This window comes from Pteropus medius, unplaced genomic scaffold (assembly GCF_902729225.1).
Source record: "Pteropus medius unplaced genomic scaffold, Ma_sr-lr_union100, whole genome shotgun sequence".
In the NCBI taxonomy this organism is placed as follows: Eukaryota; Metazoa; Chordata; class Mammalia; order Chiroptera; family Pteropodidae; genus Pteropus; species Pteropus medius.
Genome location: NW_024344436.1, coordinates 3,775,801 through 3,791,336, shown reverse-complemented (window position 1 = coordinate 3,791,336; position 15,536 = coordinate 3,775,801). Strand labels below are relative to the sequence as shown.

The 15,536-nt window shown below is 41.9% G+C and overlaps 1 protein-coding gene across 6 annotated transcripts in view; it reads right to left on the bottom strand.

Annotated features, from left to right (window-relative positions):
* FEZ1 (fasciculation and elongation protein zeta 1) overlaps positions 1-15,173 on the bottom strand; it is a 39,408-nt gene extending 24,235 nt beyond the window's left edge. For 3 of the 6 annotated variants that reach the window (XM_039872780.1, XM_039872784.1, XM_039872783.1), the window contains exons 1-3: positions 15,016-15,173; positions 9,534-9,878; positions 3,061-3,160 (exon numbers count right to left, since the gene is read on the bottom strand). In XM_039872780.1, coding sequence (XP_039728714.1) covers positions 3,061-3,160; positions 9,534-9,844 — 411 coding nt within the window. In that variant the 5' untranslated portion in view covers positions 9,845-9,878; positions 15,016-15,173. Of the gene's footprint in view, positions 1-3,060; positions 3,161-9,533; positions 9,879-11,023; positions 11,215-11,420; positions 11,577-15,015 lie in introns of all 6 variants that reach the window. The other 3 variants (XM_039872782.1, XM_039872781.1, XM_039872785.1) reach the window with 3 other exon arrangements.
* Between the last annotated feature and the right edge of the window lie 363 nt (positions 15,174-15,536).

The window sequence follows — 15,536 nt, the reverse complement described above, 5'->3', positions numbered from 1 at the left end:
CAAAGTGTTGAAACCCAGGATCTAAACGAAGACTATTTCACCCAGCAAAGCTATCATTCAGAATTGAAGGACAGATAAAGAGCTCTCAGACAAAAATAAGCTAAAGGAATTCATCAACACCATGCCAGTAGCACAGGAATTGTTGGAGGGACTTCTTTAAGAAGAAAAAAATCATGTATCAAAAACATGAATAAAGAATGGTAATAACTACATATTTATCAAGTACCTCAAATGGAAAAGAGTTAAGTGCTCCAACCAAAACATAGAGAAGCCAAATGGATAAGAAAACAAGCCCCTTATACATGCTGCCTACAAGAGACTCACTTCAGATTAAAAGACACACACAGACTAAAAAGAAGGGGATGAAAAAAGATATTGCCTTGATGGACCTGGAGGGTATTGCGCTGAATAAAGTAAGTCCGATAGAGAAAGACAAATACCACGTGATTTCACGTACATGTGGAATTTAAAGAACAAAATACACAACAAAACAACAAATGGAAACAAACTCATAGATATAGAGAATATTTTGAAAGCAACTAGACAGGAGGGGAGTTGGGGGGGGACGGTGAAAAAGGGCAAAGGGATTAAGAAGTACAAGTAGTCATGGAGATATAAAGTGTAGCATAAGGAAAATAGTCAACGATGTTGTAAAAAATATGTAAGGGTGACCACTTTGTGAGTTATATAGATCTCTAATCACTATATTGTACAACTGAAGCGAATATATTATTGTAGGCCAACTGTAATGGAAAAAAACTCATTGAATTATACAACGTAAATATGAGCAACTGTCTATTCTACTTCAATAAAGCTGGAAGAAAAAAAACTGCAAAACGCATTCCCCAGAATATATGTATGGTGTTTAATACTTCTTCAAAAATGCAAAAAAAGAAAATAGAAAATAATGGAATAAATCTAGTTGCCAAAATTAAATCAGGTCTTCAGTTTTTTGGCTGAAATAAACTCTTATAAAGTTAAAAAATAAATATAATAAAAGTATTATTTGACTTTTAAAACTATGTGTATGTTTTACTTTAATTTTTAAATTAACTAATTAATTTTTATGGTGACATTGGTTAACTACATCCGGTACGTTTCAGCTGTACATTTTAACGGTAAGGCATATATATATATTTACATTGTGTGTTCACCTCCCATAGTTAGATTTCTTTCTGTCACCACATATTTGACCCCTTTTACCCCATCTACCTTCTCCCTACTTTAATTTTTTAAAAAGTAAAAATGACTCTCTTTGCAGTCATAATCTAACAGCTTCTATATTTAATTAAATTGCTTGGTTACAGTCACAAGGACAAGCACGAACAGGTTTGGGAACAAACACAACTGATTCTTGGCAATGAACCACTTAGGTAGAAGAGACATCTGGGCTTGCTAGAGAGAATCCTACCAGCTGTGTGCAATCAACACACCAAAGGAGTCCGGTCAGTCTGTTTTACAGGAGGAATATGGAGCACCGATTTAAACTGAGATCAGTTAAAAGAGCTTCTACTGCAATGAATGCATATAATTAAGGAGAATGAAATAAAACAGCCTTGATCCGTCTACTTTTGCTACCCTGTCTTTTTCCCATGGATTAGACAGAAGAAATTCTACAAGGAATGGAGTTCAAGATCATCTTTCTCAAGGTCATTCGATTTGCCCTGAAATATTAACCCTCTTGAGGAAAATCTGCAAATGAGGATAAATTGGAGTCCTGTCGAAGGGCAAACTATCTTATATATCCTTTGGCTTAATCCATAAAATGAGTTGGAAAGGTGGCAGAAGAGATAAAACAAAATCTGCCTTTTGTACCACGACGGAACTGATTTAATTTCAGTAAAGAGATTTATTCCATTATTGCCGATTTTCTTTTTTGCCTTTTTGAGGAAGTACTAAACATCACACATATAAGCACTACAGGAGAAAAAAAGCAGGTGGGAGTTCAAAACAGGACCTGAGACACGCCCTCCAAGATCTATGCCAAGTAGGCTGTAACAAATCTGAGTCTCAGTCACCATCTTACCTGCCCCAGTCAATGAAGCCTTCAGGTTTTTGAGTATTTCGGGTTGCTAATTATTAGAAGAGTTAAGAAGAATATACCTTTTCAAAAAATCAGCCAACTGATGTCTTTGGTCTGCTATTTTGGGCAATGATTTGCAGAAACATCACCCATTAAGGGAAACCTGTTTCTCCCTCTTTTACTTGGACTCAATTCTAGAGTACCTAGGAAGATCATATCCGCCCCTTTCCCTCATCTGCTATGCCTGCAGGGCTGTGACAGCCCTTCCTGATAAGAAATTGTCAAATTTCCTTTATAGCTGAAACTAGAAAACCAAACAAGGCAGAAACTGGCTTTTAGCAGAACAGAGCCATTAAATGTTTAGACTTTTCTATATGTAGATTCAGCTAGGAGGGGCAGTTTGGATCTTCTGAAAGGTCACTCCTCACAGCCTATGCAAATCAACTCGAGTATTCTCTTTATTTTTTCAGAAGCCCTTATGATACTTTCTTCTTTTACATCAATAATCACAGAATGTGACTCAGGTCCAGCCACATAAATATCTTATTGACTGAGTTTTATAAAGAATTCCTCCAAAGTGCATGGCCACCTCACTAATATCTGGACCCCAACTATGAGCCAGGCTATGAGCCAGGCTCTGAGCTGGCCACAGATTGGTCAGCACTTGCTCTCAACAGTTTTTTTTTTTCCAGCACTGTTTTTGATGGGACTGACTGTTCATTTTAACAGTCATTATTTGAACACAAAAGAAGCTTGTGATAGCCACTCTCCTCCTTTTACTTCAGACCACCTGATTTTCCATGTGGGAGTGCACAGATCAGCAACAGAAGTATCTGCATTTACATTTTTCATAGATAATGAGTCCAAGCACCTCATGTAAATTGGACATGCTCCCTCATCTTATTTTTCACCTCCTCTACAACTCCTACCTTCCCAACAATGACACTGAGCTAATGGCGAAGACTGTCGAGTTACTGAATATTTTTCTAACTGGAATCTTCTCAAGCCCTGTTAAGTGGGGGGCCCCAGAGAGGTACCTCGGTGTCAGAGCTGTTGCCATTCAGAGCCTCGATGTTTGGGTCCCTCCAGTCTTCTGAGAGTGAAGGGATGTAATTGTCTGTCAGAGCATCCCAAACCCTGTAAACAAAGAGAAGCTCTCATTAGCACACATCTGTGGCTTGGCCCCGCCTGGAGGAAGGAAGAGCTGGGCCAGGGGAGGAGAGAGGCTTCTGTGTGTGCCAGGCTGAGATCATCTGCCTTCCAGCATGCAGGAGCAAAGCAGCTTCGAAACTAAACAAGGCAGGACCAGGACAGAAAAAGCCAAGAGAATGGACCCTGCAGGAATTTCTAGTGTAACAGGTGTTTGCTTCAGAGACGAGAAATTTCTCATCGTTGAGATACAAATGGTAAAGTCTGCAATCAAACCACCTCTGGCAATAAATAAATTGTCCCAGAAAATAAATATTCTCCTCAACCAAATAGTTCATGAACCTAAGAAATGCCCCTGTTCCTTTCCTAAGGGCAGAGAAGAGTGAGATAAAGAGATGATAGAGGTAGAGGTAGACGTAGAGGTAAAGGTAGAGGTAGAGACATAGATAGATCTAGATAAAGCTCTGGGGAGGTTTTCTGGCTGGATCTCATTAAGGTCAGGGTCATCACCTAGTGCCAACATTGTTAATGCTTACTTATTAGAATATTTAGTGAGCCCACAGGTGGCACAATCCTGCCCTCTAACAATGTGGAATCTAAGTATGCTGTGTATCCACCATAGATCCTCTGAGGCAAATATATAAAAGAGACCAATAAATACACCTCTGTCTACACAATTACTTTTCAGTGGGGAAAGATGGGGATCCCTTTATTACGTTTTTCTTTAAAATTCTGATATATACATTACAAGAAAGAATCTTCTACAATTCTTTTTGCTTAACTCACTGATTTTAGAAAGATTTCCTTGGAGTTTGGGGTGGGAGGGGGGAAGAATCGTGAAGTCACAAACTCTCACACACAGGAAAATAAATAAAGTTAGTCAACATCAAGAGATTAATGTAAATCAGCAAACCAAGCTCCTAAAATAATGCTATCCATATAAGCCAACAGCATTTGAATTAATATTAAATAATGATAAATGAGGGCTCTATGCAATCTCCTTTGGATGCCTATGCATGTCAAACATGAGTGATACCTATGAAACCAAGACATAGGAAGGTTTACTAATATAAGGAAATATCCATTTAAAAATAAGCAAATATATATACATATGAATCAAATTTAAAACATGACAAAATATGAGTTAAAATGCTGAAAAGATAAGTGCAAATTATATATAATTACATATCAATGTATATCAGAGCACAGATACTTGAAATCAAAATTAGACACAAAATGAGGGAGAGAAGTGCTTTTAACACATATAAAATCAGGAATGATATGTGATATACGGGTACATAAGCAAAGAGATTTTCCTAGTGCACAATGCATACAATTTAAATTGGTGATGAAACAAAATAGACTCGAGAAAACACAATTTAATGGCAGTGCTTGGGTTATCTGCTTATTCATTATTTTCCTACAGTTACAAGACAGCACTTTTTGAGACCCCATCAAGTGTTCATTAGACATCTATTCAGCAGATTTTCAGAGTCTACTTCTTAAACACGGGTAATAATCCAATCTCCATCAGGCACTATTAGAGCTTCATTAATTTAGCCTAATTCTAAATTCAAGTTTCACTTGCATTCTAAAGGCAACAGGCAAACATGATTTGCTCTCTCCAAGATAGAACTCTAAGCACCACACTCACTAGAAAGGTCGGTCGGTGGATGACCCTTCCTTGCATCCCTGCATCACATTCTTTGTGAGAACGAACAACGTGCATGCAGGCACTGACCTTCAGATTTGTTCTTGCAGCACATATCTGGAAAATGAAATTCAGCAAAACCCAAAATAGGCAGGAGCCTTCTATACCTCTCTCCTAGGCAGGACGAAAGCTGGAAACTTTAATAGACTGCACACTTCCCAATGACCTTGAAACCGTTCAGATCCTTAAAGTAACAACTGGGGACTCTCTCAAATTTTTAGGGAGTAGCAACTTTTCTCATCTGAGCCTTCACTGCCATACTATGGATTTCATCTCCATTAGTGACAATTCTCTAAATGTTTATCTTCTCAGGATTTCGAGCCATCCCCGTTTTCTTTCAGGTTTTGTCCAGGTTTTCTTCCCTTCTGAGGTACTTTTTATCCTTTGAGGGTCATAAACAACTTTTAAGATAGAGCTACTCTCACCTCTTTCCAGTCACTTGCATATCCTTCCTATACTTATTAGGTGCCCATTTAACGATAATAACAATAGCAGCCAATACTTAAAGAGCTCTTAACGTAAACCAAGTACTATTCTAAACTTTATGTGAACTAATTCCTTCACTCCCTAACTCTGTAAGGCAGAGACTAATGAGAAAAAAAAAACCCTGAAATCTAGGGTTACTTCTCTACGTTCACACAGCCAGTAATGACAGAGTCAGGATTTGAACCCAGGCACCAGAGCTACAGAGTGTATATTCCTAACCACTTAACTCCTCCAATTCTTTTTTTTCTTTTTCATTTTTTTAACTCCTCCAATTCTTGATAAATTTTATTATTCTGATGCATGAACATCAGAATAATATACCAAGTTCCAAATCACACCCTAGAACAGCAGTTCAGAAAGCGGTTCTGCATGAAAAATCTAAAACCGCATTGTTCTAAACAATGTGCTTTCATTAACATACGGAAGACGGAATGGCCCAAGCCGCAGGGGCACACACTGCTTTCTGCTACTTCTCCATCCTAAGGAAGGTTAAATGGAAGGCAAAGGAAGAACACTGGGAGGCAGGCAGCCATAGGAAGGAGGATACGGTGGCGAGAGGGAAAACGCAAAGCTTTCTGTGAAGAAAAGAGTGGACAGGGCTTTCTCCCCAGAGAGGCTATCTATCTGATTGTAATCAAGATCCTTGGGAATAGACATACTCCCTTTTATAGATAGGCACCCTGAGGTGGACTGTACACTTCCCTGAGAAGCATCCTATTTACTCTTACCTTGGGGAAAGAAGACTTTAAAAGCTATCTACTATATCTTTTATCAAAGAACTAAAATCAAAGAGGGTGCCTCGATTCCTGTCACTATGCTGCCATAGCACCCAAGATTCAATTTGCTCTCTCAGTCTCTGTAATAACAGAAAACGCTTTTCAGGTGCATATTTTATAGCTTGGGTTTAGATGCCTATAGAATTGACTAAATGATCTTTCACCAGAGAGGGCTAGGAATTTGGAAAGGATGCTGGATGAACAAAACAAACAGAATGGGTTGTGATAAGACACCTCTACAAAAATTCAGATCTGGAACTGGCAACATGGCCATCAAGGCTACATTAATCCTGCTACATGCTACATGCTCACACGTGCGCGCTCACACACACACCTATATACCTATTCCTGACAACATGGTAGGCAGTTTGCAGGGCTTATTAGAATTCCAGCTTGGTAACATTTCCCTTAATCCCCTATAGGCTGGCTACAGCCCTTGTCCCGTGTTTCATTTGCCTCCAGTCGAGCCAATATCCACACTTAGACACTTTTGCAGTGAATATTTAAGAATTATTCATTATTAGCACATTAATGACTGAACGACTTTTTAGATTCTTTCAAATTCTTAAATAGAATTAATACTATCTCTGCCTTCTATATGGGGAAACTGAACCTATAAGAAAAGAATTAACTTTCCTAAAAAAAAAAAATCATAGTTATTCATCAGCTTTTCCATTCTGATTATTCGGTACTTACTTGTCTTCGATTTAAAGAGCTGACTCCAGGCCGTCTATTGTGTGAACTTTATTTTTAACATCACCTTTAACCCTATAATTCCATCTGAAGAACAGGAAACTGCCATTGTTCTCACATGTTTGGCCTCTCTGTCTCCAGGGCACTAGTAAGAGGCTTGATAGGGACCCCAAGGAGGCAGAAGGTCAGGTGAGAACTGTTCATTACCATTTTGTAGAGGCCCCGAAGAGGCCCTGGCCTCCAGGTCCAATCTCTTATGATAGAGGAAAGGGTGATACCACATAAGCAAAGAAGAGATTCTGAAATAGTTTCCAAACTTAAAAGCATAAGGTGTATATTCAAGTTTAACACTGTTTGATGCCTAGAACTTTCATGCCCTGACCAATCAGAGATAAACTGATATCTCAGCCAATTTTGTATTAGCCAAACAGTTCCAAATGAGAACTAAAGAAATCAAAACTTCAAAGGGAATCACTGTGTTTGCTTTATGATTTGTGCAGTCTTCAAGGAGGTTAGTTTGACCAAGAATTTCATAGATTTTGTTTTAAGCTTCTATCATTTAGCTCTAGCCCACCCAAAACACTTTCATGCGTGGATGAAATATCCTTCTAAATACTAAACCTAAGCAAGTGTATTAAACCCTAGAGCTTTGCTCAGGAGAACTACAATCAAGTTAGATATTAAATCATCCTTTTCCTTTACCTCATCATAATTTTACAGTTGAAATATCTGGATAGTTGTCTATAAAACAAAGTATGTACTTTAATTCTGATTTTTATTTTAAGTTGTAAAGCTTTAGACACACTGGCTGCCTAAAAAGTATAGTGTTAATTTCTCAATTCCCAGATTCTTCCCTCTATACTCTCCCCAAATCATACTTTATCTCTGAGTAATTATTCAACCTTTGGTCTTCTAGCTGAGACAGTCAATGAGGCAGGCAAGTCGGAAAAATCAGGATGAGAAGCCCAATAATCCCTTGTGATGGTAATTGACATTGAGTGGCCTCTGCTAATGTGCTGGAGAGAATAAGAACCTGCTCGCTGGGCCTTCACCCTTAATGAGGCAGAGGGGGTGTTAGATGGCGGAGAAATGATTTGTTGGAAGCAAAAGGAATAGGACACATCTTAAAATGTCATTTTCAGAGAGCAGCCTGGGTGAGGTAAGAAATTAGGTTCTTCGCAAGTCCTTAGTCCCGCTTCATCAAGATTCAGCTCTGGAGGTTTCAAAGATGAGGACCCACGCAGTCAGCTAGAGTTAAGTGACTAGCCCAAGGTCACACGGCGAGTTAGTGAGAGTATGAAAATTAGAATTCATAGCCTTTGTATTTTTAGTTCATTGCCTGGTGCAATGAACTAGAGTGAAAAAAAAAAACCTCTGTATAATAAAGCCCCACAGTCATTCTTTTTTGACTTAAAGGAATTGAGCAAATTATAATGGTCTCAGTACCTAAAATGAACCAGTTTGATACTTAAAATGGAATCAGAACACACAGCCCACAGTGATAGTACTGGTCACCAGAATGAAATGTTCTCTATGATCATGCCTTCAGGCTAGCATTAATTAAAAAGAAAATAAGGAAATGGTGTGGACTTGGAAATACTTTACATGTACCTATAAGGCTGGCTATTATCGCTCATCCAATTCATTCAATATTCAATATTTCATTAAAAAAATATTATTTGATCACTTACTACACACCAAGCACTGTTTAGACAGTGAGGATATAGTAGTGAGTAAGTCAGGCAAATATACAGCCCTTTATTCACAGAGATACAGTCTTAGTTACCAAATTAGCAACTATCTGCCAAATGTGGTCAGATTTAACCCTCTAGGACACGCCTCTTACCAAACTTGTTTATAGTCAACTCTTCCCACTCTTATCCATTAAAAAAAAAGTACCGTTGCTCAAAACTTCCATTACCAACTATTTGACATTTCTTGTGTGATGCCTAAAGAACAATTGGTGGATATTTAATCTCTGTAGGGAATTCATTTGTACTTTTTACCAAACACACAAACACCCTACTTTATATAACAAATTAGCCCCTTCTTCTCTTTCTAGTCCCTCCTCAAACAGCACTTTTCTCAGATCCCTTCTCTTGACTACCATTCAGATCCAAGAAAGTGGCTAGTAAATGGCACAAGGAATCTGCACACTCAGAAGCCACTTCGCCCAGTTATCACCTTGATATTGTCCAGGCTCTCTGTTCAATCGGTATGCTATCTTATTTGGACATAGCTTAACATTTCTAGATAATTTTCCAGTCCTGAGGGGTTGTGAACAATTTGGAAATGTTCACAATTCTGGTGTTTCTTGAAACAAATTATTCTGATGACATAGATTCCTCTGTCACCGTTAATTTTTTTTCTGGTTCTTATTTCTGATATCTAGGTGGATTACCACTGACGTAAAGAAAGCTGAAGATAGACAGACCCCCAAATTTTCCATGTTCCTGAAATTCTATTTCATATCTAGGAAAACCTTTATATTTCCTAAAAATCCTTCACTCCTTTAAGGTTTGACTGTAAAGGGACATAACAGACCAATGTCAGCAATTACCAGTGCACTGCCCCATTGACATAAAACTATAAGTAATAAGCCATGAACTTGTAGATAGAAACTAGTTCTATGTCAAGAAGCCCCAAGACTATAGGCTCTCGTCTGAAGCAGAAGAGGGCAATTAAGATTTCTTACTCTTCGTCTTGCAGGGTCTCTTCCTCCTCTTGGATCTGGAACTGGTTCTTCACAGGAGCAAGGTTCTCGGTCTTGGCATTGTAGTTCCGAAAGCAGACATTGAGCTTCTCATCAAATTCATTCACGAGGTCCTCCATGGACTTGAAGCTGATTATTTCAGAAGAAAAATTCTCAAGCTCAGAGAGGGAGGGGTCCTCTAGTTGGTGGGGAGATGAGCCATAGAAACACCGTGGCTTTTCCTCACGTTCCTCCAAGCAGGAGGGCCGAAGGTCCTCAAACTCTTCATCCAAACTCACCAGTGGGGCCTCCATTCTTGCACAGCTGCAACTTTCAGGATTCGTTTATCTAGAAGAATAAACAAGGTAATGTGAGTTCGAACTGGGCTTTCGGTCCGAGGAAACGTAATCACATATTCCATTATCTCTGTCTCTCTAAAAACAAAGATTCCGCTTCGCTGGCATCCATCACTTCTGCACTTCCTCATCATGTACTTAGAAAGTTCAAATAGCATTTGAGACACACCCGCTTCCAATTCCCTCCTCCAAAAAACAAAGTGCAGTGGTTAAGTGTACGGCCCCTGGACCAGACTGCCTAGGTTTGCATCCTGTTCTGCCCCTTACCAGCTGCGACCTTAGCAAAGTACTTAACTTCTCTGTGCTTCCTTTTATTCATCTCAGGATAGATATAATAACAGGACCTATCTCCAAGGGTTATCATGGGGTTAAAAGAGTAAACACAGGGAAGAGCTTAAAACAATGCCTGGCAGACAGTAACTATCAATATTGTTCAATATGTGTACACATCCTTAAGCTGGAAGTTTTTCATAACATATATGGGGGCAAAACCTAACCTGACATAAGCTCATTTGGCAACTAAACCTGATCTACATGAAATATAAAAGCTGCTTATGGTTTTAAGTTATCCCATTTAGTGTGTTTTGCTGGAGAAATATTAATTTTTTAAATTATAGAGATTGCTGCCCCAGCCTCCAGGGGAAGATATGCAGAATATGCACTCTCTTATTGCCTTCAAAATTTGAGATAATTTATATTCTGAAACATGCCTGGATAGGAATTTGTGAGCCTGGATATTACTACCTTCATCAATAAATACGAGACCAAGAAAATACCAATAGAGACTTTCAAACAAGCACCTGAGTTTTTTCCAGACACAGAGCATATGTCTGGGACTAGAGGAATGAATTAAATGATCCATTATCCTGTAAGAGACAGACCCAGCTGTTACACGGCCAGAGTCCATAACAATCTTGGGCACTGCACCCTGGAGGGCTGCATACTCAGGCCTCCCTTCATTTCCCAACAGCTCCAGGCCCTCTTCAGACATTGCCTTCGACTGTGCTTTATCCATCTGTGTGTACCTCCAAGCCCTTGAATCTAAATTCCTCGAGGGCATAGACATCCTCTAAATATCCTCCACCACTCCCAGCACACACTGCCCTGTGGCTAGGCAATCAATCAATGTGTACTTACTGAAAAATTATCTTCTCACGCCACATACAGTTTCTCGTTTTCAAGTTCAGGCAGCACCAGCATCATTATCTATCACGTCCTTCTCTACACACAAAAGTTCCTTCCTCGTAACACAGAAAGACAACCCAACTTTTCTCTCCTGTCCGTGTGATTACTTATCCAGTTAGATGTTTTTAAATTGGAACCACCACCTGAGGACCAAACAGACAGCAAAAGCCATGGGTTTTGCCCTAGGAGTGCCATTCTCCATCTCCGCCTAAGTGAGGCAAAAGGTGTGCCAGGTGAGGATGGACAGCTCTTCCTGGGATTTAACTGGGATTAAGTCAGTTAGCATAGCATCACATCAAAACATATTCTGAGTATTTACAACTTTCAAAGGCAACATAATAGGACCTACCTTAAAATATAAAAAGATATAAAAGCAGGATGATATCTTGGAAGGAACACAGGCTCAAGAGCCAACAGATCTGCCAAATATCTGGCTCAGTGACAAGCATCGTGGGTCCTGATTACCTCATTTGTTAAAATGAAGGTGTTGGTATCGACCTAGTACCTTTGGAAGTTAATTTTAATAGCATATTAATTTAATTAATATTTAATTATGATATATTTTAATATTATATTTTATTTAATTCAATACACCCAAAATATCACCATTTCAAAATGTAAACCATTCCATGTTTTAAAATATTAATGAGACATTTTACGTTTTTTTCCATACTAAGGCTTTGAAATTCAGGGTGTATTTTACATTCACAGTAAAATTAAAAAAAAGTGTCCATTTGAATGAGCTGCCTTTCCAACACCCAATAGTCTCATGTAGCTAGTGGCTACCATACTGGACAGCACAACTATAAAGCAATATACAACTACTTGTCAGTCAAGGATTCTTCACCTAGGGTCTACAGACTCCAAGTGTTCTTTAAAAATAACTGCATTTTATTTGATGATTTTAAAAACATATTCGGAGAAGGATCTCATAGATTTCTCTATGTTGTCAAAGGGACCCATAGCACAAAAATGATTAGGAACCCCTGAGTGGCAAAGTGAGTTTAGAAAAGATCACAGAGTGCAATAGATAGTAAGGAAAGTTTTACAGACAAGGCCTTTGTGTTGTCGGAGATGAGACTCTGTGATGGTGAAGAGCCTGGACTCCAGGATCCCGTCCTGATCTTATATCACTTTCTAGCTGGGAGATTTGGGCAAATGATCAGCCTCTTTGTGCTTCAGTTTTCTCATGTGTAAAATGGGATTTAGAATAGCACTTACATTGAAGGTTGTTTTGTGAAGTAAATGAGATCACCTTCGAAGTGCTAAACCCAATGTATGGAATACACAGTGTCCAATAAATGTCAATGATTTTAGGAAAACGAGGATAACTTAGTTACATGGAAATGTGGAGTAAGAGTGCTTCAAGTAAAAGAAAAACTACCCCTGCTATGATATTCTATGTGCAATGCTTCAAAATGCTTATCAAATGAGAGAACTATTGCTAAATGAATTTTATCATCTTTTTTGCTAAAGCACCACTCCTGTTTTCAATTCCAAGCCTCTGGGACCATGGGTCTCATTTCAGAGAGATATGAAAGCTAAATAGTTGATGTTCCAAAAATGTGCACTTCTTTTAAATGTGCACTCTTTAGGAGATAAGGGGGCGCTGGGAGGAGAAGGAAATACCAAGGGCGCACTGATTTGAAACGGCAAAATCTATACTAATTAACCAGTAACAAGAAGGCAGTCCAACCAGAGCCTAGGACTAAGATCGAGTTTGGAATGTTCGCAACAGGAAGATTATGCCGAAAACACCTATCCTCAGCCTAGGCAGGCCCTACAGATATGGATTCCTCTAGAAGATGATAGAAGAAGAAACAGATGTCACAGCTCTAGATTTCAGAAACATGATCATAATCCATAATAAAGCCTGATTTATTTTCATTAATGTACTACCTAGGAGCCAAGAAGCTCTGCATGAATGGCCAGCTGGAAATCGAAAGTCACTCAACACCCAAAATAAGCCCAGCATTTGTAGAAAAATCCCAGGCTGCGGCAGAGGAAAGCCAGGCATTCCAACTGGCCCTACCATGGCCTTGAGGAGGGTCTCTGGGTTGGGGCTGGCAGCCCTTCTTGAAATGACGCCCTCTCTCTCCTTCCTTCAGCTCACTTTCTTTTGCTCTTCTCTATTAGTGGGATGCCTTTGCCCCCCAGCTGAAATGTCCTACTCTTGCACCCTGGTAAGCTCACCCCTATCTTCATTCACAGCTCTCCTCCTCTTAAAAGCTAGAGTTAATGGAATGGATAGCTTATCCTCTTTCCCTATACTTTCAAAATCGATTTTTAAAAAATATGTAAAGAATGGCAGAAAGAAGGAACCATAGAAGGGTTGTCTTGTCTTTTTCTCTGTATCATAGAACAGAATGCAGAACTATAGTTCAGTTATGTCCTATAACCTATTCCATTTATTTGGGCTCCCAATAGATGGTGTAATCGGAACAAGAAAAGGCACCACGGAGCTTAACAGAGGCCCAGTAGGAAACACATAAACCTCTTGTGCGGCATAATGATGTACTAGCCACAGCTTGGGGCTGCAGTACAAATTTCCAGTCCTTGCTTTGCTGAGCAGAGTAGACTGCAGCAGATCAGCAAAGAATTCACCATGCCTCCACAGACGCCCCATGACATCTTCCCCTTCTTCCCATTACTCGCCCCATAGATCAGCTGATACTGTGTGCGCCCACCACCATCCCTAGAACCTGCCCTCCGCTACTCAGCAAAACCCAGTCAGTATACATGATTGTGCCAGCTTCACATTTGGACAGAAAGAGAGTATTTCATTTGCATGTAAACCAACAACCCCTTTGCAGTTCTACTTCCTCCTGTTTCCCCTCCGCCTGCTGCTCCATTCACCCTCATCGCACATTCCCCCCACCCTCCGCCTCTGCGCTGTTGGGGTAAAGAAAGGCTCCTGAAGCAGCACAATGGCTGGCGAGCCAAGAAAGCTGGGCTCATCCCGTGGGCCGCACACAGACTCCACCGCCCTTGTGGCCAAATAAGACCGGGACACCGGAGTGGGAAGGGGGCTTAGAGGTGTGCGGCGAGGAGGGAAGGGATAGGCAAGAGGGAAGAGAGGGCTGTGAAAATAGCCTCCAGTTCGGGCTCTGTCCAGCGTTGTGCGCGGAGCTCTAGAGGCCCTGAGCCCACAGCAGGCGGCGCGCCCCCCACCACACTCGTCCTTTCTCCGACCTGTTCTGTGGTCCGACAATCGCTCCCCAGCGTCGGCGGCAGTAGCCAGGGTGCTGACCTTGCAGGAATGTTCAGACCTGGGGAAGGCCTGGCACCCCAAGGAAGGCACGGCGCGGGGGTGGGGGTGGGGGCGGGGGTTAGGGTGGGTTCTTAGGGCAGAGATGACTCTGAGGCGTTAAAGGTGGCAGACCGGATAACGGTCCTGGGAGGAGGCACTGACCCACTGCTCCAGCACAACCAGGCAGCGTCCTCTGCCCCCCTGGCCCCAGACCGCGTGCTCGGGCACACACGCGCACACACACACGCACACACACACACATTCTCTTCCTCACACACAGTCTCACACACACACATGCACACAGGCGCGGTACACGCGCACACACATAATTGTTGCACAGTTACACACACACACACACACACACACACACACACGCCACACACCCCACACACCCCACACACCAGGCCTGGCTGAGGGCCCAGGCTCTGATGCTGCTGGCAATGTCCATCGTCCCACGTCCCCAGCCCGGCGCTGCGTCCCCGCTGCGCTCCGGCGAAGGGCCGGGCAGAGAGCGCCGGCCTCCCGGATCTTTCTTTCCGATTCCAAGACGGGACGGGTCGAGGGTGCGGGGCTGCAGCGCCCCCAGACCTACCGACTGGGAAGCCCGGGTCGCGGGGCCTCCTTAACCACCCCGTCCAACCCCCACCCACGACTGTGGGTCGGTCCGGACCAAAGTCGCCCCCCGCGACTGCACCTGTGCTGATCCTGGCGGAGGGAGGCGAGTCCCGGGGCTCAGCGGGACACCGCCATCCACAGAACAGCCCGAGCTCAGCGCAGGGCAGCAGCGGGGCAGCGGCGGCGGCTGCGGCGAGCTCCCCTCAACCCGCCCTCCGCCCCTCCCCGCGCTCGTGCCCGGGATCTGGGGGCGCGCCCGCGCTCGGGCACTCGCCCACAGGCACGCGCGGGACTCATGCGTCATCCCCTCGTTAACATTCATAGCCTTCCTTGGAGCAGGTGGCTGGCTGCCTTTATTAATATTTATGAATTACTGTCCCCCTCCCCCTTTAACATCGGCCTTTCTGCTTCCCGTATGAATATGCAGAAGCTCCAAGATGTGCGCGTGCAGTAACTCCCAGTATGGAAACCTCACTGGGTCTGATGCTGTAGATTCTTCAGAAAAACTAGGCGGTGGCTGAGTGGATGGGCAGGCGGATGCCAGCAGACACTCTAAGACCCCCTGGACTCTCTGGACTCCCCATTCTACTCTACTGGTGC